Consider the following 23,444-nt stretch of genomic DNA (forward strand, 5'->3'; position numbering starts at 1 on the left):
AGATGTCTTGTTTATGCATCCTTCACAAATCTTCACAGACATATTTTAAAAGATGGGCTTTATTAGGGTGCCCTCTCCTTGAGAATCCACTGAACTGGGTGCTGCTCAGGTCAGAAGCGTAGGGTCCCAATTGGACCCAGACTGGGCATCCCGTTGGGGTCGCTTCCAGATCTCTGGCAGAGCAGATGCTTGTGATGAGACCCTAGGAGAAGGGAGCGTGGTGGAGGCTGGCAAGAGAACTGGAGACCTGGCCCCTTTGCCTGAGGCCAGGACACCATCTCTGGTTGGGGTGACGGCCACAGCGCTGCCTCAGTTGCCCCGGGAGAGTAGCCAGAAAGGCATCGAAAGGACGTCTTACTGTTCCACAGGTTGTTTCAGGGATCACCCCATAGGTAGCCATTCATACCTTTGGCACTTGTGAAAGATCCTTACCCAGAGAGGAGACGCTCCCATAGTTCTCCACCATGACTTCCCTGAAGAGAGCTCTCTGGCTCGGACCCAGCAGGGCCCACTCAGCCTCGGTGAAAGAGACGGCCACCTCCTCAAAGGAAACGGGAGCCTGGAAGAAAAGGCAGATTCCTTCCTGAAAGATCACACTAGACAGAGACTGCACAAGGGATGGGAGGCTCCTGGGAGGGGCCAGGTTCCATCGCTTGGGAAGGGCAAGGAAATGTGTTCAGAGCCGCCCTTGAGTGGACACCTTGTAGAAACTGCAGGACCAGACCCCCCCCCTTGAGAAACAAGAAGCCCCCCCTGAGAAGCCTACCTGGGCAGGAGGTGAAGCAGCTGTTTCCACATCCCCATGAAGATGCCGGCTGAACAGCATCCCTCCCCTGCCTGTTAGTGAGAGAAGGGAAGAACGAAGGGGGTTTGATTTGACCTCCTTTTCCATTTCCGTGTTTGTTCCCTGCTTCACCCACCCCGTTCCTAGGAGTTTGAAACCTCCCCCTGCGCCGCTCAGAAGAATTCTGACACTCTTTTCTCTAAATTCTGGGAGAGGCCGAAGAGGAGATTCCAGAAGCCCGAAAGGTGACCGATGCCTCCGACATCTTCCAGGCTTCTGTGAGACGGAACCTGTGCCCTGTGAACTCTGGAGCTCCAAGAGCCAGAGGCCAAGTGCCCGCGAATATCATTCTCCCGCCAGCTCTCCTCTCGGGCCTGGGATGATGGTGGATGAGTGGAAATGACGTTGCATGGAACATCACCATCAAAGTAGGCCCAAAACCCAGGGGTCCCCATACACAGACAGAGAAGCCAATTCTTCTCATGATCATTCGGCCCCAGAAACGGGCTGTAAGAGCTCTGCTCCCTCACTAGGTGGGGGCTCCCTTGATTCAGCGGATTGAAGGCTTCTGCCCAGGTGTGTCTTGAGCCACCTTCAGTTCCTCTTTGGGATAAAATATTTTATTTAATGAGAGGAACTGCCCTCTGTGTGTGTCTCTAATCTTCTTTGAGAGGAACCACACTTAGTGGACACGGAGTGCTCTCTGCAATGCAAAGTGGCATTCTCTGAATTCTCTGAATGGACTGGGCACCCCAATTGTATGCAGGCAAAAAGAGTCCTTACCACAAGAGAGGGCCTCTTGGGCATCCGCCTGGGCCTGCATGCTCTGCCCTTGCTCCAAGGAAGCCCCTTCTGTCTCAGACGGTGCGGCTTCTGTCTTCATGGATGGGGCCCACATCTGAAACAGTGAGGGAGAGGATTAAGAGATGGCCTGGAAAACAGACCAAGGGATGGGTCCTTCCACACTCCCAGACTCTGCACTCTTCCAACAGTAGACCTGGAGAGCTTTCTGGAGGAGCAGCTGGTGAAGCAATTTCTTAAATCTTCCACATTGATGATGGACAAACATTTCTCAGGGAAACTTCAGGATAAGTCCAGACATTGTTTCCTGAATTGGAGATACCTGAAAGAAACCCTCTCACCTGCTCTGCCTGCCTCTTCTCTTCTGCCTGGCTCAGGAGGAAACCTTCGGCCAGGGCCACCGCCTGGGAGCTGCTCTCCGGCCCGCATCCTCTCACCCAGCCCTGCATCTCCTGGGGCAGGAGGGCCAGGAACTGCTCCAGGATCACCCGGTCCAGGATCTGCTGCTTGGAGTGCCTCTCTGGCTCCAGCCAGGACTCGCAAAGTTTGTGGAGCCGGCTGCAAACCTCTCGGGGCCCATCGGCCTCATGGTAGCGGAACTGCCGAAAATGTTGGCAATTTACATCTGAGATTGCCGTGACCTGATAATGGATCTCTGGCACAGAACTTTCCCAAAATTCAATGCCACTCCCAGCTTGGGTGGGAGGGGGGACCCGGATTGCTGCCTTGCCCGTTCCAGGTCCTTCTGGTTTCTGCTCTTCCATCTCCTTCCTCTTCTCTTTGGTCAGCTCCATGAAGAGATGCCTTTACCCTTGTGGCTGTGAAGAGAGGCTTCCTTGGGGGGAAAGGAGACAGAGACTGTGTCACATCACAGGGAAACCCAGCAAGAACCCTGCCCCTAGTGGGGCAGAACAAAAGTGCTTCTTGTGTTTCATAGACCAGGCTTAATGTCATTTGGCTACATTCCGTGCCAAGCTATTGGAGACAAGAGCCCGGACCATGTCTGTGTGGGCAGAAGAAGGCTGATGGCAGGGGCAGTGGCCACATCACCATGCTCTGCCCACCGCTGCCCCTCAGAGGGGAGTATCCTTCTGATATAACTGGCAGGCCTGGGTGCCCCAGCGGAGCACAGGAGCCCTTGACAGTCTTTCTGCACCTCGAGAACAGAGTTTTTCCAATTAGCTCTGCCTTTCCTAGGTGGGCCTTGGACTTCAGCTGGCAGCCCCGGCTCCCCACCCGAGGGGAAGCATCTGGGTCTCAGGATGGGGCTGCGGATGATTCCTTCCTTCTCTCCCAATGGAAAAACGGCCCACCTTTGGCTTGGTTCGATTTTGGCAGGTTAAAGTGACCAGCCGCCTGATATCGGTTTCATAGGCAGCAATTGTCGCCCCGCCCCACAAAGCCACACTCTTCCAACCCCCAGGCGGGGATGTCAACCCCCAGGCGGGGCCTGCAGTTCTCCCGGAATGGCAGCCGGCCTCCCCTGGAGGAAATGGCTGTCAGGGAGGGAAGGAGGGTGAGGGGAGCCCCTTGGCCGGGAGATCGCCCCGTCTCCCCGCCTGCCCCAGAATCCCCCTCCCCACATGCGCGGCCATTGCTCTCCCGGGAGTTGGCAAGCCGGGGGTGGGTGGGCGGAGCCTCCCGTCTTACAGAGCCTGAGAGTTCCTTCCTCGCCTGACCTCCGAGGGAGCCTCCCCGGGCAGCGGCAGCAACACGGAAGTCCTCCCCGGCCCTTTCCGCCCTCCGGAGCCCCGCCCCTTCCGGCCCGCTCTGCCGCTCTGGCCAGCGGCTCGGTGGTCTTAACCCTCCCGGTGCTGCAGCCCACGGAGAGGCTCCCCGGGGACCCCGCGCTGCCCCTTCTGCAGCCCCGCAAGGGCCTCCCAGGGAGTCGGGCGGTTGTGCAGCGGCGGAGCGCGGATCTCGGGCCCCCTCCTGCCCGGCGGGCGGAATATCTGTGCGGTGGGGTGGATGGGGGGGGGATTCCGGGTGCCTTTAGGGGCCCACCTGGCCGAAACCAGCTGCTCGCCGGTTCCCGAGGTCTAGAGCAGGGGTAGTCAAGCTGTGGTCCTCCAGATGTTCACGGACTACAATTCCCATGAGCCCCTGCCAGCAAGCGCTGGCAGGGGCTCATGGGAATTGTAGTCCATGAACATCTGGAGGACCACAGCTTGACTACCCCTGCTCTAGAGCTTTGCTGGGGTGGCTCGGTGGTGCTCAGACGGACAGCCCATTGAAACCTAGGTGGGGAAGCTCCTCCCCAGAAGGGAAGGGAGGGAGGGACAGGCCTTTTCGGAGGGGTGAGAGAGTTCGGGTTTTGGACTTGGTTTTTCATTTATAGCAATAACAACAATGTGGTGATTATAAACAACATTGTAGAATGGTAAAGGTAAAGGTCTCCCCCCTGTGCAAGCACCGAGTCATGTCTGACCCTTGGGGTGACGCCCTCCAGCATTTTCATGGCAGACTCAATACCAGTGCCTTCCCCAATCATTTGCCAGTGCCTTCCCCTGTCATTACCGTTTACCCCCCAGCAAGCTGGGTACTCATTTTACCGACCTCGGAAGGACGGAAGGCTGAGTCAACCTTGAGCCGGCTGCTGGGATTGAACTCCCAGCCTCATGGGCAGAGCTTCAGACAGCATGTCTGCTGCCTTACCACTCTGTGCCACAAGAGGCTCATTTGTAGAATAGTAGAGAACATTAATCAACTCGTACTGAAGGCCCGATGACTGGACGTATCTGTCATGATTGTCGTCGGAGGGAGGCCCGGGGGCCAATGGGAAGCAGTCGTTCAGATTGACCTCAAGCAGATGCCTGGCGCAGGAGCTTCTTTTGCAGGCCCTCAGAACTGTTCAAGTTCCATCAAGGCCCGGATCTCCTCTGGGAGCTCCTTCCACCAGGTGGGGCCCAGGATGGAGAAAGCTCTGGCCCTGATTGAGGCCAAATGCGCTTCCATGGGGCCAGGGATCACCAGGAGGTTGGAAGTTTTGACAAGAAATGTCTTTAAACAGTGCTTCAAGCTGCATTGAACCACAAGGAAAAAGAGACATCCTTGTTTTAATAAAATGTCATATATTCTAGTACCTATTGTTGAGGCTGGGTAAGCAAGATCAATGGGCCCCCCTCAAGTCCCTCTATAGTATCTAGGGTATACCCTTGTTAGTTGACTGCAGGCGGTAGGAGGGATCTTGACAGCTTGGAATATTTTATATGTGTGTTGTTTTTCGGATGGGGTTTTATGAGGATATTAAATGTAACCCACCTTGAGACCAAGGAGGAAGGCAGGCTAGAAATTTAACAAATAAACAAATTGACCCCCCCCCAAAAAAAAACAAAAAGGAGAAAATATCCTGACCCAAACAAAAGTCAACAACTTAAAAAGGTCAAAATAAGGGAAATAAGCCTACATTTATTATAAAATATAGTACTAATGTTTATTCACCTAGTTAGAAACCCAAGGGTTTCCTGAATTGAGGCATAGCCTCAAGAAACTCAATGCATATTAATGCCCCCACTAACCAGTCATGTATCTATGGTCAGGCACCAAATGCAACCAGCACACAGAAAATACAGTCAATACAAGAACTGTTCCAGCCAGTTGGCTCCTTTGCAGAAGAAAATATACTTGGGAAAGTGTGGACCTCTTATCAATGGGGTGGACCAGAAGGCCAGGTAAAGCTCTCGGAGCCTCTAATAATGTTTCCAAAGCAGGCCCTAGACAAGGCGAGCTCTTTCAGGGTGCAGGGAGGGTCATGTCATCCAGAGCCAACCTACATCCAAAGCATGCTGCAGTGGACGCACTTCATTTTTTTGTTTATTGAATTTATATACTGACGTTCCCAATTGGGCTCACGGCGGCTGACATAATAAAAAGATAAAAACATAGTGAAACCCCATAATTAACCCTGGTTACATTACTAAAAAAAAATAAAACAAGAGGCGAAAATGACCACTAACAACTGGCCCCTCAGCCAGCCGGGCCAAAATCCTTGCTATCTTACTGGTGAGAGTGGGAACCAGAACACTAGATGGACACAATGGACACGGGGATCCCAGACTGAATACGGGACCACGCCCTGGCCTCAATCATACGTCTGGCGGAAGAGCTCCATCTTACAGGCCCTGTGACAACTCTGGCAGGGCCCTTAGCTCTTCCGGGAGCTCATTCCACCAGGTTGGGGCCAGGACCGAAAAGGACCTATAACATGAACAGAACTACAACAAAAGTATACAAGGGCAATGAGACATCCCTGTCTTAATAAAATGTCATATATTCTAGTACCAAAGGCAGCCAAGCATACCTGAGTCCATTAACCGGAACAGTGAATGGGAAACAATTTACATCTACAAGCTTCAAAAATCCCCCCCCCCGGGCTGCAGTAAAATAGGTAATTGGCTTTTAAAAAGTAATAAACATCAAGTAATAAAAAACTGGAATTGTTGCAGCTCTTTATTGGTGAAGAGATAGAATACAAGGAGCACCAGGACTTCACTAGAACATCCCACAAGAAACACCCCAATAAGTACCATAAACAGGACAATCGATCCCGTCGCTGTGGCGGATCAAATCCTGGCTTACGTGGAGGAAACTTTGGTGCTCGATCCATATCAGTTGGGCTTCCGTCCGGGCCATAGGGTAGAGACGGTGTTGGTAGCCTTGTTGGATGACCTCTGACGCTAGCTGGATAGGGCGAGTTGGCAGTACTCGTGTTACTCTGTCGGCCACATTTAATGAGGTTGACCATGAGTTACTGACCCAATGCTCGCCAGGGCCGGGGTTTGGAGAACAGCTCTTCAATGGCTGTGTTCCTTTTTCCAGGACCGGACTCAGACAGTGGCAGGGGGGGGAGCCGTTATTTTGCCCTTGTGAGCGCCCTTGTGGGGTGCCACAGGTTGCAGTACTATCCCCCAGCATTATTTAACATCCTCATGAGCCCTCTAGGACAGCTGGTACGGACTTACAGGCTTGGTTGTCATCAATATGCAGATGAGTCCCAGCTCTATCTCCTCATGGTTGGCCACTAAGACTCCCAACCCCGCCCCCCCGATACATTTGCCAGATGTTTGGAAGCCATGGCTGGATGGTTGAAGCAGAACCGTCTGAAACTCAACCCGTCAAAGACGGAAGAACTGTGGCTGAGCAGGAAGGGGGCGGGGACAGGAAGCGCGGCCCCATACCTTTGCGGGGGCGCAACTTAACATCTCGCCCACAGCAAGGAATTTGGGGGTGATCCTGGATGCTCCTCTTTGGGGGTGATCCTGGATGCTCCTCTTATGATGGAGGCACAGATCACAAGGGGAAGTGTGCATGGCGTCTACACATCTTTGCCAAGCGAGGCTACTGTCCCCCTACCTGCCCCCGGACTGTCTGGCTAGTGATCCACACAATGGTCACCTCTAGCCTGGACTTCTGTAACTCACTCTAGTGGCCTGGTCTTGTTCTGGACCCGGAAACTCCAGCTGGTGCAGAACGCAGCTACTAAGGTCCTCTCTCATTGGTCTTTGAGGATGCACGCCCAGCCAGCACTGGGGCAGCCACATTGGTTACCGGTTCTGACCCAGATCAAGTTCATGGTTCTAATCCTGACCAGTAAGGCCATCCGCGGCTTGGGCCCAGCCTATCTGAGTCTGCTTGTCTGCTTATGCCCCCCATAGGGCACTTTACTCTGCGGGTACTTGTTGGTGGTTCCTGGCTCTGGATACTCCAGGCCTCGATCCAGGCCAGGTACTTTTCGAGTGGGTGCAACGAGCTACTGGATTTTATTAAGGCGATGCCATAAGCCCTGGGTGTTTCATTTGATCAATAAATATTAGTACTATCTTTTAAAAACTGTCCTACCCTACATAGGCTTAAGTTCATTTTCCTTATTTTACCTTTTTAGGTCCTTAACTGACCCACATCATGACCGGGAGCAACTGGGTCGAGTTCAGTCCTAAGAATCAGTCATGGCTCGAGGCGGGAGACTCAAGAGGCTGGAAGAGGATCTTTTAAGAATGTTGCACACAATTCTTTGCGCATGGGCTGCCGCACGTGCGCAGCAGCCGGATCGCCCTCCCCCCCACCAGTCCGCAGCCACTGACATAGAGGATGGAGCAGAGTTGTTCTCTCTTGCACCGGGGGGACGCACCAGAACCAATGGGACAAAATTAATTCAAAAGAAATTCCATCTAATCATCAGGAAAAAGTTCCTGACAGTTAGAGGGGTTTCTCAGCGGGACAGGCTACCTTGGGAGGTGGTGGGCTCTCCATTTTGGAAATTTTTAAACAGAGCCGGGATAGCCATCTGATAGATGATTCTGTGAAGGCTTAAGGGGGTGTCAGGTTACAGTGGATGAGAGATAGGGTTGTGAGTGTCCTGCATAATGCAGGGGGTTAGACTAGATAACCCATGAGGTCCCTTCCAACTCTATGGTTCTATGATTCTATGAAAAGTTGCCACTAGATTCAAACTTTGTTATGCCCTGCATGCGTTCCTAAATGCTGTCGAAGATTGCCACTTTGACTGAATCTCTTTCCACACACAAAGCATTCAAAAGGCTTCTCCCCTGTGTGGATTGTCTGATGCTGTTGAAGATTGACACTCCGACTGAATCTCTTTCCACACTCAAAGCATTCAAAAGGCTTCTCCCCTGTGTGGATTGTCTGATGCCGTTGAAGATTGACACTCCGACTGAATCTCTTTCCACACTCAAAGCATTCAAAAGGCTTCTCCCCTGTGTGGATTGTCTGATGCTGTTGAAGATGGACACTCCGACTGAATCTCTTTCCACACTCTAAACATTCAAAAGGCTTCTCCCCAGTATGTGATCTCTGATGCCGTTGAAGATGGGCACTCCGACTGAATCTCTTTCCACACTCTGAGCATTCAAAAGGCTTCTCCCCCGTGTGGGATCTCTTATGCTGTTGAAGATGGACACTCTGACTGAATTTCTTTCCACACTCTGAGCATTCAAAAGGCTTCTCCCCTGTGTGGATTCTCTGATGGGTTTGAAGAGTAACACTATGACTGAATCTCTTTCCGCATTCAAAGCATTGAAAAAGTTTCTCCCCTATGTGGGATCTTTGATGCCCGTGAAGATTGGCACTACGACTGAATCTCTTTGCACACACTGAGCACTCAAAAGGCTTCTCCCCTGTGTGGATTCTCTGATGCAGTCGAAGATGGCTACTCAAACTGAATCTCTTTCCACACTCTGAGCATTCAAAAGGCTTCTCCCTTGTGTGGATTCTCTGATGCTGTCGAAGATGGCAATTCCAACTGAATGTCTTTCCACACTCTGAGCATTCAAAAGGCTTCTCCCCTGTGTGGATTCTCTGATGGGTTTGAAGAGTAACACCACGGATGAATCTCTTTCCACACACTAAGCATTCAAAAGGTTTCTCCCCTGTGTGGGTTCTCTGATGTTTATGAAGAGTGCCACTTTGACTGAATCTCTTTCCACACACTGAGCATTCAAAAGGCTTCTCCCCTGTGTGGATTCTCTGATGCAATCGAAGATTGCTACTCAAACTGAATCTCTTTCCACACTCTGAGCATTCAAAAGGCTTCTCCCCTGTGTGGATTCTCTGATGCTGTCGAAGATGGCAATTCCAACTGAATGTCTTTCCACACTCTGAGCATTCAAAAGGCTTCTCCCCTGTGTGGATTCTCTGATGGGTTTGAAGAGTAACACCACGGATGAATCTCTTTCCACACACTAAGCATTCAAAAGGTTTCTCCCCTGTGTGGGTTCTCTGATGTTTATGAAGAGTGCCACTTTGACTGAATCTCTTTCCACACACTGAGCATTCAAAAGGCTTCTCCCCTGTGTGGGTTTTTTCATGCCGTTGAAGATGACCATTATAACTGAATCTCTTTCCACACACTGAGCATTCAAAAGGTTTCTCCCCTGTGTGGGTTTTTTCATGCCGTTGAAGATGGCCATTATAACTGAATCTCTTTTCACACACTGAGCATTCAAAAGGCTTCTCCCCTGTGTGGCTTCTCTGATGCATTTGAAGAGCACCAATGAACTGGAACCTTTTCCCACACTCTGAACATTGAAACCGTTTCCCTCTTCTGTGGTGCCCAAGGAACTGTGCATTGTATCTGAAGTGCTTTCCAAACTGAATGGATGTACTTGCCTTCATGACCATCTGTTTTGGAAAATGTACACCCTGTTTTCTACCTCTTTTCTCAACCATAGAAGTGCATTTCTTTCTCTTTGGACTGTCTCTATTCTCAATGTCTTCTTTCAAGTCTTCCTTCTGAACTTGATCTGGCAACTGGTGATCAACTTCTCTCCCCTCCTCATTCCTCTGATCAGTCTCTGCTGGAATAAAGAGAGATCCCATGAATACCTGGGAGGGCAGGGAAGGTCTCAAGGTATCTAAGTGACTGCAGGAGGAAAGGATTGATGGCCCTTTTACCTCATCCAGGTTGGTTTTCCTTAACCACCACTGCTGCACCTTTCCCCAGGATATCTCCTCCTCATCCCCTCAACACTCACAGCAGAGGTCTTGCCCAGAAGGACTTCCGGACTCTCCGAATGCCATGCCTCAGAAGGCTTCTTTTCCTCTGAACGGGCTGCTGCGCAGGTGCAGATAGCAGTGACCCTGCTGGACCCAGACTGGGTGCCTTGACAGGATCGTTTCCAGATCGCTAGCAGAGCCGATGTTTATGATCCCATGCAGGGGGAAGGGTGTGTGGTGAAGGCTGGCAAGAGGACTGGGGACCTGGCCCCTTCCCCACCTTTGCCTGGGGCCAGGACACAGTGTCCAGCTGGGGTGACGGCCTCAGCACCCCCTCAGTTGCTGGGAGTATCCAGAAAGGCATCAGAGGGATGCTTTCTGTTCTACAGGTTCATTTAGGGATCACCCCATGGGTAGCTATCCTCCCCCTTTAAGATCCTTTGGGTGGCTGGATTTGCCAGCCAAAGAGATGGTCCATCCACAAATTTGTAGGATGTTTGCCTCTTTTTAACCAACACCAACTTTGCACAGGATATCTAGTATTTAAAGACATCTCATCCCCTCAGGAGCCGCAGCTGAGCTCGTGACCCTCCAAATCCCACTCCCCAGAAGGAATCCCTCCCTCCCATCTTGTAGCAAACCAAATGTTGTTCAGAAGAGAATAAGAACCCCCCCCCGCCCCCCCATGGCTATTCGTTGCCTATTCCCTTGCCATAACTGGGAAGGAGACTCACTCTCTGCTGGCTCATTTGGGAAGGAAATCTGCTCTTGGGAGCCTCCTGAGAAACTCTCCAGGCCTTCTTCAGATGCAAGGCGGTTGTCCAAAGTCCATCTTATGCTTTGGGCTCCTACCACAAAGAGAGTAAGAGAAAAGTGACAATTCTTCTTTGGGGAAGGAAAGAAATTCTTCTTTCCTTTGACTCATGGTCCATGTCATTGTAAAAGCACCACGAGACAGCTTCTGCCATGAGTGGCGGAATGCAAGTCAAAGTATAATATAGAAATTAAATAGTGCAATTTGAGAGTTTCTTGCTTCATTGCGATGAATAGTTTATCATGTAGAATAACTTAGGTTACAGTTGGAATACTTATGAGGCAAGAAGGGGCACCATCTAATGCCGGGTATTTCATATATGGGAATAGCTTTCCTTGTTTTTCTGTTGTGGAGCTGCAGATATCTAGTTTTTACAATCCTCAGAAATCTTGATAGGTTCAAAGGGTCTGCCGTCCTTCTGTGCACTCTATTTTTATTGTTATTATTATCATTAAAATGTATTACTCGCCTCCACTCTCTCCTCGTAACTCCACTGTTCTGGGAGTTGCTGAGGGACCCAGACTGAGGTTCTGGACAGGATCATTTCCAGATCCCTGGCGGAGCAGATGTTTATAATCCCACAAAGGGGGAGGAAGGGTGTGTTGTACAGGTGGCTAAGAGAGAACGGGGGACCTGGCCCCTTCCAGAGTCCTTCTGAGGGCCTCTATTGCTCACCTTTGCCTGCGGCCTGGACACAGTCTCTGGTTTGGGTGACGGCCACAACACTGGCCTCAGCTGCCCCTGGGAGAGTAGCTGGAAAGGCCTCAAAATTTTGTATTCTGCTTCAGTCCCTCTTCACTTGTGAAAGACCCTTACCCAGAGACTTTACGCTCTCATAGTTCTCCAGCATGACTTCCCTGTAGAGAGCTCTCTGGCCCGGATCCAGCAGGGCCCATTCTGCGTCAGTGAAGGAGACAGACACCTCCTCAAAGGAGAAGGGCACCTGAAAGAAAAGGCAGGTTCCCTCCTCAGAGAGCAAGCAAGGCAGAGACTACACACTAGAAGGGTGTCTGGGACGGGACAGGTTGCATTGCTTGGGGTGCGTAAAACAAGTGGTGTTCACAGCCTCTCTCGCCAGACAGCTTGTAAAAACTACAGGAGCAAAAGCCCCCCCCCCCCCCCCGAATGTCTCTCCCTCATCTCCCCTACCTGGGCTGTAGGTGAAGCCGTTTCCACACCTCCAAAAAGAAGACAGCTCAACAGCTTCTCTCCACTGCCTGTTAGGGAAAGAAAGGAGGAAGGAAGGGTGTCTGTAGTGATGTCCAATTGCATTCCCTTGTTTCTTCCCTGCTTCAGCCACCCCCTTCTCAGAAGTCTGAACCCTCGCCCTGTGTACGCTAAGCAGATTCTTCAACAAGTTTTCACTACATCCTGGGAGAGGCAGAAGAGAAGCATCCATGAACCTCAGAGATTATCATGGGTGGAAATATACTTCAGGCCTCTGTGAGACTGGAAATGTGACCTGAGAACTCTGGAGTCCCAAAGGCGAGAGGCCAAATGCCCGGGAATCTCATTTGCTTCCTGGCTCGGCTCTGGAGTCTGGGTTGGTGGTGGGAATGTGTGGAAATGACAAGCCTCAGATGTCACTCGAGTGCTTCTGGAAAATCTATGGTGAGATGCTTTGGGCTGATCCTGCGTTGAGCAGGGGGTTGGACTAAATGGCCTGTATGGCCCCTTCCAACTCTATGATTCAATGCCCCAAATCTCCTGGAAGGCCAGGCCACAGTCTGCCATCCTATTTCCCACAGTGGCCTGCCAGATGGACCTATCAGCATGGGCACAGAGGCCATTCTCCATGACTTCTAGCCCCTAGGAAATGGTTTTCAGAGCTCTGTTCCCCCAGAAGGTGGAGGCTCTTTTGATTGAGCAGGTTGAATAGCTCTGCCCAGGTTTGGCTGCCTTCCTTTTTGGGGCCACCTCAGATCCCCTTAGGAGAAAAGGTAAAAGAGGAATATTTATTATTTATTTATTTATTATATTTATATACCGCCCTCCCCGGGGGCTCATTATTATTAAATTTAATGGAACTGCCCTCTTGTCCTCTTTGAGAGGAATCACAGTTAGTTGACACGGAGTACTGTGCATAATTTGAAGGGGCATTTAATTCCTTTCCTGACCTGAACTCCCTATCCTGCACTTTCACTGGGTGCCCCAACCAGCTGCAGGCAAAAGGAGTCCTTACCACAAGAGAGGGCATCTTGGGCACCCTCCTGGGCCTGCATCCCCTGGCCTTGCTCCAAGGAAGCTCCTTCTGCCTCAGATAATGTGGCTTCTGTCTTCACAGACGGGGCCCACATCTGAAACAGCAGAGAGGGAGAAGGGTAAAAAGAATTATTGGTTTTCATATACTGCCTCTCTCCATCAGGAGTGTCAAAATGGCTTACAACCACCTTTCCCTTCCTCTCTCCAAAACAGGCACCCGGTGAGGGAGGGGAGGCTGAGAGAGCCCTGATATTATTGCTGTGTCAGAACAGCTCTATCAGGACTCTGACGAGCTCAAAGTCACCCAGTTGGCTGCATGTTGAGGACTGGGGAAGCAAATCCAGCTTGGCAGATTACTCTTAACCACTAAGAGTAATCCCGCTCTTAACCACTAAGCAAGAGAGGGATTGGAAAAGAGACCAAGAACTGGGTCCTTCTACACTCCGGGACTGCACCCTTCCACTAGCATACCTGGTGAGATTCTGGAGAGATAAGAAATTCTCCAACAGAACAGACTGCTGAAGGATGTTAAATCTCCAATTTAGATGATGGACATATCTCTCAGGTAAACTTTAGAGTGAGTTCAGATATTGTTGCTTCCCTGGAGGAGACTCCCTCCTCACCTGCTCTGCCTGCCTCTTCTCTTCTGCCTGGCTCAGGAGGAAACCTTCGGCCAGGGCCACCACCTGGGAACTGTTCTCTGGCCCACATCCTCTGACCCAGCCCTGCATATCCTGGGGCAGGATCACCAAGAACTGCTCCATGATCACTAGGTCCAGCATCTGCTTCTTGGGGCACTTCTCCAGCTCCAGCCAGCGTTTGCAAAGTCTAAGGAGCTGATTGCAAACCCATCAGGCTCCTGGTACCAGAACTGCCGGAAATGCTGGCAATGTGCCTCTGAGATCCCCATGACCTCTCTCTGGCACAGAAGTTTCCCAGAATTCACCGCCACTCCCGGCTTTGGTGGGAACTGGGGCTCTGCTTACTGTCTTGCGAGCTCCAAGTCCTTCTGGGTCCTGATCTTCCATCTCCTTCCTCTTCCCTTGGGTCACCTCCGGTTGCGAATTGATGCCTTGACTCATTTGGCTGTCAAGAGAGGATTCTTTCAGCAGGAAGGAGAAACAGACAGCATCAGGTCACAAGGAAACCCAACAAGAATTGCCCTGATGGATCAGAACAAAAGTACTTCTTGTGGCTTGTAGACAAGGCCTAAAGTCACTTTCCTATTTTGTATACCAAGCTATTTTAGAAAGAGGCACAAATCCGGTGTCCAAGAGGGCAGGGGTAGTCAACCTGTGGTCCTCCAGATGTCCATGGACTACAATTCCCATGAGCCCCTGCCAGCAAACGCTGGCAGGGGCTCATGGGAATTGTAGTCCATGGACATCTGGAGGACCACAGGTTGACTACCCCTGCAAGAGGGCAGTCCACCTCCAGGTAAGGCCTGAATTGCGACCGACCGACCGACCGACCGCAGACAGAGATCAGCTCCCCTGGAGAAAACGGCCGCCTGGGAGGAAAGGCTCTCTGGCCGGGTTCCCCCAAATCTGGCCTTTCCCGGAATCCCCAGGAATTTCGCACCCGGGAGTTGGGAACCCCCTGAAACCCGGGCTGAGCCGGATCCCGTCCCTCCTGGCCTCTTACCAGCAAGGAACCACCGGAAGCCTCCCCAGGCTCCCCCTCCCCCCCTCCAGAGGCCAAGCCCCGCCCCGGAAAAGGGCCTCCCCGCCCGGCCTCTCTAGCAAAGGGCTCGCTGGGCTTAACCCTGTCGGTGCTGCCGGCAAAGGAAAACGCGCCCCGCCCTCTCCGGCAGCTCGAGGGGGCTCCTCGGGAGCAGCTCTGCGTGGGGCCGCGACCCCCGCGGGACCTGAAGCGGGACCCCGGCCCCCACTGGGGGTTATTATATATATATATAATTTTAACATAAGTACAATTTGCCAGGTGCCCCCAGAGGTCCCTCCAAAAGTGGGACAATCTGGTCACCTTACTCTAAAACAGGGGTAGTCAAATTGCGGCCCTCCAGATGTCCATGGACTACAATTCCCAGGAGCCCCTGCCAGCATTCGCTGGCAGGGGGCTCCTGGGAATTGTAGTCCATGGACATCTGGAGGGCCGCAGTTTGACTACCCCTGCAAGTGACAGATTCCAGTGGGTCGCCGTGTGGGTCTGAAGTAGCACAATAAAATCAGAGTCCTGGAGCACCTTGAAGACCAACAAGGATTTATTCAAGGCAGGAGGCTTTTGAGTGCAGGCACCCTTCCTTGGACTCATCCATGTTGTGACATGGTTTACAAATTTACCATAATTAGCTTTTGCCTTATATCTCCGCTCTTACGACGGTGGGCCACTAGTCTGGTTCAGCAGCAGACACGCCACTCATGGCTGGCTGCTTGGTTGGGATGAAGGATGGCGACAGGGACCCAGAAGGCTGAGCCAGCAGGCAGGGTTGGTAGGACCTTAGATGAGGTTAATGGGGCCGAAGAGCAAGGCAGATCGAGGGAGAATAAAAGAAGGGAGAGGAAAGCACAAGGGGGTGGGTGGGTGTCAACAGTAGTGGAGACACAGTGGAGAGCGAGAGAAAGGAAGAAGTGGAGATGGAGCAAGTTAGCTGTGGAGATAGGGAATGGAGCAGGGGTTAAGTCCAAAAGAGCAGGGGAGGAAGAGGCCAGGAGGCCAGGAGCAGGTCAGGAGTCATCTTACAGCTCGGGGGCAGCACGACTGAACGGCTTACCCCCGCCCTGTACCAACATTACCCTCCAAAATATAGTTTGGCATCCCCCAGAAGGCCTCCAGCATATCGCCCAACTCCTTCTTCAGCGTCATGGCTGAGAGCCCAAACCTCACAAATAAATAGGGTCAAGAGAGGTCAGCCAGAGTCTAGGTGTCCCTCCTACCCATTTAAAAAGAGAGGGAAAGCAGAAAAGAAAGCTGCTGCCCCCAGGACTCTGGCTCTGGAATTCAACTGACCCACATGGGGGAAACGGGGTCAGGTTCATTCATGAAGATCAGGGATGGCCCCAGGATCACAGATTCATAGAGTTGGAAGGGACTGCCAGGGTCATCTAGTCCAACCCCCTGCAGGATGCAGGACACTCACAAGCCTAACTCTCATCCACTGTCTGTCAGCACACAGTGACCCTAATTCCATACCCAGATGATGCCTCACCCCACAAAAAAACAAACAAACAAACAAAAAAGCAAAACAAAACAGAATCCTTGGCCAGTCTGGCCTAGAAGAAATTGCTTCCTTGAGTCTCAAGAATCTGGAAGATATTTTTAAACATTATGAACTGAAAAAGGCATGCCTCACTAACCTCAAAATGAAGCCCTGTTAATAAAAAACCTTCACATAGTACTACAAAGAAGTCTAATTTACCAGATACAAATAATAACGGAATCATAGACTTTGAAGGAGCCACACAGGCCTTCTAGTCCTGTCCCCTGCTCAATGCAGGATCAGCCTCAAGCACCCAGAAGAAGTATTGGTCCAGTCACTAAAGACTGCCAGTGAAGGGGGGATGCGTGTCGTGGTTAAGAGCAGCCTCTGGTCTGGAAAACTGGGTTGGATTCCCCACTCCTCCACATGCAGCCAGCTGGGTGAATGGGTCAGTCACTGTTCTCTCAGAGCTTTCTTAGCCTCACCTACTTCGTAGTTTGTTGTGGGGAGAGGAATGGCAGACAGTTGTAAGCTTCTTTTAGACTCCAGGAAATAGGAATTCGGGTACCCCCACAAAAAAATCATAAGCAGGGGAAATCACCGCCTCATTAGGCAGCCAATTCTGAATTCCCCCCCCCCACGCTATCCAGTCAGTGCTGTTCTGTATGCAGTTTAAACCCATTATTCATAAACTATTTGAATGAATGAACAGAGGTGGTGCTAATGAAATGTGGAGATTATACTAAACAGGGAGGCATAACAAACACAACAGAAGACAGAATCAGGATGATCTCTGACAGGCTGGAAAACTGGGCTAAAATGAATAATATCAATAGTGATACATGTAAAATTCTGCATTTAGGTAGGAAAGATAAAATGCATCACTATAGGATAGGGGAGGCCTGTCTTGGCAATAGTAGGCCATACACTGTACATGAATCAGACCTCCCTTGGAGTCCTGGGTTCAGTTTTGGGCACCGCAATTGAAGAAGGATGTAGACAAACTGGAGCGTGTCCAGAGGAGGGCAAGGAAAATGGTGAGAGGTTTGGAGACCAAGACGTTGTCAAAGGCAGGCAGACTCACAACAAGGCTTCTGGTTTAATAGAAAGCTTTAATTGGAAGTAGTTCTGATCACTCTAACATCTGAAGTCAAGACTGTTTGATATAGGGAAAGCAAGTAGTTATCAATACAGTTCTCCCGCATCAGAATTGATGCTGTTGGACAGCACTACTCCAACTGAATCTCTTTCCACTGGGGGGAAAGGAAGGGTTCAAATGATTCCCCCCCCCAGAACAGAGATTGCATCTTTATCAGCTTTGTTTCCAATATAACTTTTAGCTTAGAAATGTGTCTGTGACTCTTGTCAGTATATGGATCCAAAACCTCCATCTGGAGAGGGAGTTATATATTAAACATGAGCAGGCAGTGTGATGCAGCGGTAAAAAAGGCAAATGCCATTTGGGGCTGTATCAACAGGGGCATCGCATCAAAATCACAAGATGTCATAGTCCCATAGTATACGGCACTGGTCAGACCACACCTGGAGTACTGTGTGCAGTTCTGGAGGCCTCACTTCAAGAAGGACGTAGATAAAATTGAAGGGGTACAGAGGAGAGTGACGAAGATGATCTGGGGCCAAGGGACCAAGCCCTATGAAGATAGGTTGAGGGACTTGGGATATTCAGCCTGGAAAAAAGGAGGTTGAGAGGGGACATGACAGCCCTCTTTAAGTATTTGAAAGGTTGTAATTTGGAGGAGGGCAGGATGCTGTTCCCATTGGCTGCAGAGGAGAGGACACGCAGTAATGGGTTTAAACTACAAGTACAACGATATAGGCTAGATATCAGGAAAAATTTGTTCACAGTCAGAGTAGTTCAGCAGTGGAATAGGCTGCCTAAGGAGGTGGTGAGCTCCCCCTCACTGGCAGTCTTCAAGCAAAGGTTGGATACACACTTTTCTTGGATGCTTTAGGATGGTTAGGGATGATCCTGTGTTGAGCAGGGGGTTGGACTAGAAGGCCTCTATGGTCCCTTCCAAATCTATGATTCTATGATTCTTACCACAATCCATGCAATCAAAAGGCTTCTTCCCTTTCTGGGTTCTCTGATGTTGTTTAAGAGTACCACTCTGACTGAATATCTTTCCACAGTCTAAGCATTCAAAAGGTCTTTCCCCTGTGTGGGTTCTCGGATGGTGATGAAGATGGCCACTCCGACTGAATCTCTTTCCGCAATCTGAGCATTCATAAGGCTTTTCCCGTGTGGGTTTTCTGATGCAGGTGAAGCTGGCTACTCTGACTGAATCTTTTTCCACATTCTGAGCATTCAAAATGTTTTAGTCCTGTGTGGGTTCTTTGATGCCGTTGAAGATGGCCACTCCGACTGAATCTCTTCCCACAATCTGAGCATTCAAAGGGCTTCTCCCCTGTGTGGGTTCTTTGATGCCGTTGAAGATGGCCACTCCGACTGAATCTCTTCCCACAATCTGAGCATTCATAAGGCTTTTCCCCTGTGTGGGTTCTCTGATGCCGTTGAAGATGGCCACCATGACTGAATCTCTTTCCACATTCTGAGCATTCATAAGGCTTTTCCCCTGTGTGGGTTCTCTGATGCCGTTGAAGAATGCCACCATGACTGAATCTCTTTCCACATTCTGAGCATTCAAAAGACTTCTCACCAGTGTGGGTTCTTTGATGCCGTTGAAGATGGCCACTCCGACTGAATCTCTTCCCACAATCTGAGCATTCATAAGGCTTTTCCCCTGTGTGGGTTCTCTGATGCCGTTGAAGATGGCCACCATGACTGAATCTCTTTCCACATTCTGAGCATTCATAAGGCTTTTCCCCTGTGTGGGTTCTCTGATGCCGTTGAAGAATGCCACCATGACTGAATCTCTTTCCACATTCTGAGCATTCAAAAGACTTCTCACCAGTGTGGGTTCTCTGATGCCGTTGAAGATGGCCACTCCGACTGAATCTCTTCCCACAATCTGAGCACTCAAATGGTCTCTCCCCAGTGTGGGTTCTTTTATGCAGCTGAAGAGTACTACTCCGACTGAATTTCTTTCCACAATCTGAGCATTCAAAAGGCTTCTCCCCTGTGTGGGTTCTTTTATGCAGCTGAAGAGTACTACTCCGACTGAATTTCTTTCCACAATCTGAGCATTCATAAGGCTTTCCCCCTGTGTGGGTTCTCTGATGCCACTGAAGCTGGCTAATCTGAGTGCATCTTTTTCCACATTCTGAGCATTCAAAAGGTTTTAGTCCTGTGTGGGTTCTTTTATGCAGCTGAAGACTACTACTCCGACTGAATATTTTTCCACACTCAAGGCATTCAAAAGGTTTCTTCCCTGTGTGGGTTCTTTGATGCAGGTGAAGCTGGCTACTCTGACTGAATCTTTTTCCACACTCAAGGCATTCAAAAGGTTTCTCCCCTGTGTGGGTTCTTTGATGCTGTTGAAGACTGCCACTCTGCCTGAATCTCTTCCCACAATCTGAGCATTCAAAAGGTTTCTCCCCTGTGTGGGTTCTTTGATGCTGTTGAAGATTGCCACTCCGACTGAATCTCTTCCCACAATCTGAGCATTCAAAGGGCTTCTCCCCTGTGTGGGTGCTTTGATGCTGTTGAAGATTGCCACTCCGACTGAATCTCTTTCCACAATCTGAGCATTCAAAAGGCCTCACTCCTGTGTGGGTCCTCTGATGACTTTTAAGATCGCAACAGAACCTGAATCTTTTCCCACACTCTGAACATTCAAACCGCTTCTCTACTAGGTGCACAAGGAGCTGTGATCTGTATCTGGAATGCTTTCCATGCAGAATGGATGTACTAGCCTTCGTGATTCTGTGCTTTGCAAAAAGTACATGACGCTGTTTTCCACCTGTCTGCCCAGCCTTAAGGGTGCTTTTCTTTCTGTTAGGCCTGATTCGATTTCTTCTGTGTTCTTTCAAATCTTCATTCTTAACTCGGTCTGGCCACCGTTGAACCAATTCTGCCCCCTCCTCGTTCCTCTGATCATCCTCTGCTGGAATAAAGAGAGCCCATGAACACCTGGTGGGGGGCAGGTAAGGTCCCAAGTCACTGCAGGAGGAAGGGCTGATGGTCTCCCCCAGTTTGCCTCATCTCAACCAACCCCATTCCTCAGAATAGCTACTATTCAAGGGTTCCCCATTCCCTCAAGAGCCTCAAGCTTATCAGCATTTTGGGACCATTTCACCAAATCCAACCGAGTTAAGTACCCCCTGAAATAAATCCTATTAAAAATTTCCCTTAAGTCATGGCTACCTGAAAGCTTCATTTGCCTCTTCCATAGGTGTTACCAACTCTTTGTATCATAGAAACATAGTTGGAAGGGGACCCCTGGGTCATCTAGTCCAACCCCGTGCACTATGTATGCAGGACACTCACAACCCTCTCGCTCACCCACAGTCACCTGCCACCCCCTTGAGCCTTCACAGAATCAGCCTCTCCATTTTATTATTTATTTATTTAGATTTTTATACAGCCCTCCCCAAAGGCTCAGGGCGGTTTACATTAAAACTAGTCAACGATACATGAAACAGTCTTCGTTAAAACATCCATCAGATGGCTATCCAGCCTCTGTTCAAAAATTGCCAAAGATGGAGAAGCCACCACCTCCTGAGGAAGCCTGTTCTACTGGGAAACTGCTCTGCCAGGAACTTTTTCTGGATGTTTAGATGGAATTTCTTTTGAATCCATTTCATCCCATCTGTTCTGGTCCTTCCCTCCGGGGCAAGAGAGAACAACTGGGCTCCGTCCTCTATATGGCAGTGTTTTAAATAGCTCCCCCAACCTTTCCTCCTCTGTCTTGGTCTCCAAACCCCTCACCGTCTTTGTTGTCCTCCTCTGCACGCGCTCCAGTTTGTCTACATCCCTCTCCAACTGGGGTGCCCAAAACTGAACACAGGACTCCAAGGGAGGCCGAACCAGAGCAAAGTATTCTTGCAACACTGTCCTTAAAATTATTTCCCATGGTTTTATGATTTTTGCTTCAGTATAGGAGCCCCCTCCTTGGGCCCCAGACCCGGTATTAGACTAGTCAGGGACGTTGGTCATTTATTCCCATTATGCTATCCCCAATCTTGACCGGAACCCATACAGGCGGCAGAGGGCTTGAAGTGTTGAGGAAAAAGTTATTTGTTCTGTTATCATCATAAAGATTGTGATTCTTGAGGGTATGAGGGGGCTGTATTTTATGTTGTTTTTATTATATTGTATTTTGTAAAATATTTTGTGAACTGCCGCAAGCCAGCTTTCTGGGAGCAGCGGTATACAAATTCAATTATAAATGAGAGTTTCTGAAACTCTCTGAAAGACCCAACTCTTCATTCATTCATTCATTCATTCATTCATTCATTCATTCATTCATTCATTCATTCATTCATTCATTCATTCATTCATTCATTCATAATTGAATTTGTATACCGCCACTCCCATTAAGCTGACTTGTGGCAATTCAAAATAAAATATTTCATCAAATACAATATAATTGAAAAAACATGATAAAATGCAAACCCCCCCCCAAATACCCTCAAGAATCACAATATCTGTGGTGGTAACAAAACAAAATACTTTTTCCTCAACACTTTAAGCCCTCTGTTGCCAGTATGGGTTCCGGTCCAGATTGGGGATAGCATAATGGGGGTAAATCACCAACATCCGCACCCAGTGCAAGGCCTGAGATGAATGCTTCCGTGTTTTGCTAAGGCAAGGTTTGCTGTTTAGCACACGGCACACACAAAACTAACTTCTTATTTCACAAGCATTTCATTTTATTAGTGATGATGATGCCGTGCTCACTTTCCAGGAGAAAGAGGGGCGGGTTCTTATATGTCGCTTTTCCCTACCAGGAGGAGTCTCAAAGTGGCTTCCAATCGCCTTTCCCTTTCCTCTCCCCACAAAAAACCCTGATCTAACAGCAAGCATTGCATGGATGAGACAGAAGAGTTAGCTTTCCTTGCTTTTGTGTTGCGGAGCAGTACAAATTGGGCTGCTTAGTGATGTCTTGCTTTTACAACCTTCGTAAAGCTTTATATGTCTTTTCAAAGGGGCTACTTTATTTCTGAGCACTCTCCTCATGAAGCCACGGGACTGGGAGCGGCTGAGGGAAAAAGAGTAGTGACCCAAAGGAATCCCCAGGTTGAGTTCTTGACAGGACCTTTTCCGGATCACTGGCAGAGCAGATTTCCACGGGGAAGAGGGGGTTGTAAAGAGGGGGCTGGCAAGAGACAAAGGAGGATCTGGTCCCATCCCGATGGTTTCTGAGGGCCTCTCATCCCCTGTGCCAGGACACCTTCTCTGCCTTGGGTGACGGCCACAACACCTGTCTGAGTTGCCCCGGCAAGAGCAGCTGGAAAGGCCTCATTCAATCGTTTGATTCAGGCATCATCCCAATGGTTGCAATTCAGACCTCTGGCATTTGCATAAGACTCTTACCCAGTGAGATTACGGCCTCATAGTTCTCCAGCATGACTTCTCTGTAGAGAGTCCTCTGGTTCAGATCCAGCAGGGCCCATTCTGCTTTGGTGAACGAGACGGCCACCTCCTCAAAGGAAAAGGGCCCCTGGAAGAAAAGGCAGATTCCCTCCTCAGAGATGACCCCAGGCAGAGACTGCACCCCGGAAGGGACTGGGCATACGGCTTGGGGGAGGCAAAGGAAGCTCCATGCAGAGCGTCTCCCGGCTACAAACCTTGTAGAAACTGAAGGAGCAAAATCACCCCTGAGAAAGGAGGGGAGACCCAGGCTGCCCCCCCCCATGAGCCCTACCTGGACTGGAGATGAAGCAGCCATGACCCCACTGCTGAAAAGGTGCCAGCCGGACAGCATCTCTCCAGTGCCTGTTGGTGGGAGAAAGGAGGAAGGAGATGTGTTTGTCCTGAATCCCTATTCTGTTTGCTTCATTCTTTTATTATTAATTATTAATAATAGTAAATTAGCAATTATTAAAACATGCGCTGGATCATGGAGAAAGCTAGGGTGTTCCAGAAAAACGTCTACTTCTGCTTCATTGACTATCCTAAAGCCTTTGATTGTGTGGAGCACAACAAATTGTGGCAAGTTCTTAAAGAGATGGGAATACCAGAGCATCTTATCTGTCTCTTGAGAAACCTCTATGCAGGTCAAGAAGCAACAGTGAGAACTGAGTATGGAATCACCGATTGGGTCAGAATTGAGAAAGGCGTTCGGCAAGGCTGTATACTGTCGCCTTGCCCA

General features: G+C 49.9%; 1 protein-coding gene across 1 annotated transcript in view; it reads right to left on the bottom strand.

The window, feature by feature from the left end:
* The window catches only part of LOC143833821 (uncharacterized), a 49,714-nt gene that overhangs the window by 23,590 nt on the left and 2,680 nt on the right, over positions 1 to 23,444 (bottom strand). Inside the window, 17 exon segments of the mRNA XM_077330046.1 lie at positions 433 to 559; positions 767 to 837; positions 1,568 to 1,682; positions 1,927 to 2,393; positions 3,390 to 3,537; positions 8,036 to 9,897; positions 10,771 to 10,884; positions 11,667 to 11,793; positions 12,000 to 12,067; positions 13,033 to 13,147; positions 13,676 to 13,899; positions 13,902 to 13,969; positions 13,971 to 14,154; positions 18,272 to 18,465; positions 18,467 to 20,234; positions 22,667 to 22,793; positions 22,998 to 23,068. Of these exon segments, the coding sequence (XP_077186161.1) occupies positions 433 to 559; positions 767 to 837; positions 1,568 to 1,682; positions 1,927 to 2,393; positions 3,390 to 3,537; positions 8,036 to 9,897; positions 10,771 to 10,884; positions 11,667 to 11,793; positions 12,000 to 12,067; positions 13,033 to 13,147; positions 13,676 to 13,899; positions 13,902 to 13,969; positions 13,971 to 14,154; positions 18,272 to 18,465; positions 18,467 to 20,234; positions 22,667 to 22,793; positions 22,998 to 23,068 (5,850 nt within the window).

Source organism: Paroedura picta, chromosome 3 (assembly GCF_049243985.1).
Source record: "Paroedura picta isolate Pp20150507F chromosome 3, Ppicta_v3.0, whole genome shotgun sequence".
NCBI classification, from domain to species: domain Eukaryota; kingdom Metazoa; phylum Chordata; class Lepidosauria; order Squamata; family Gekkonidae; genus Paroedura; species Paroedura picta.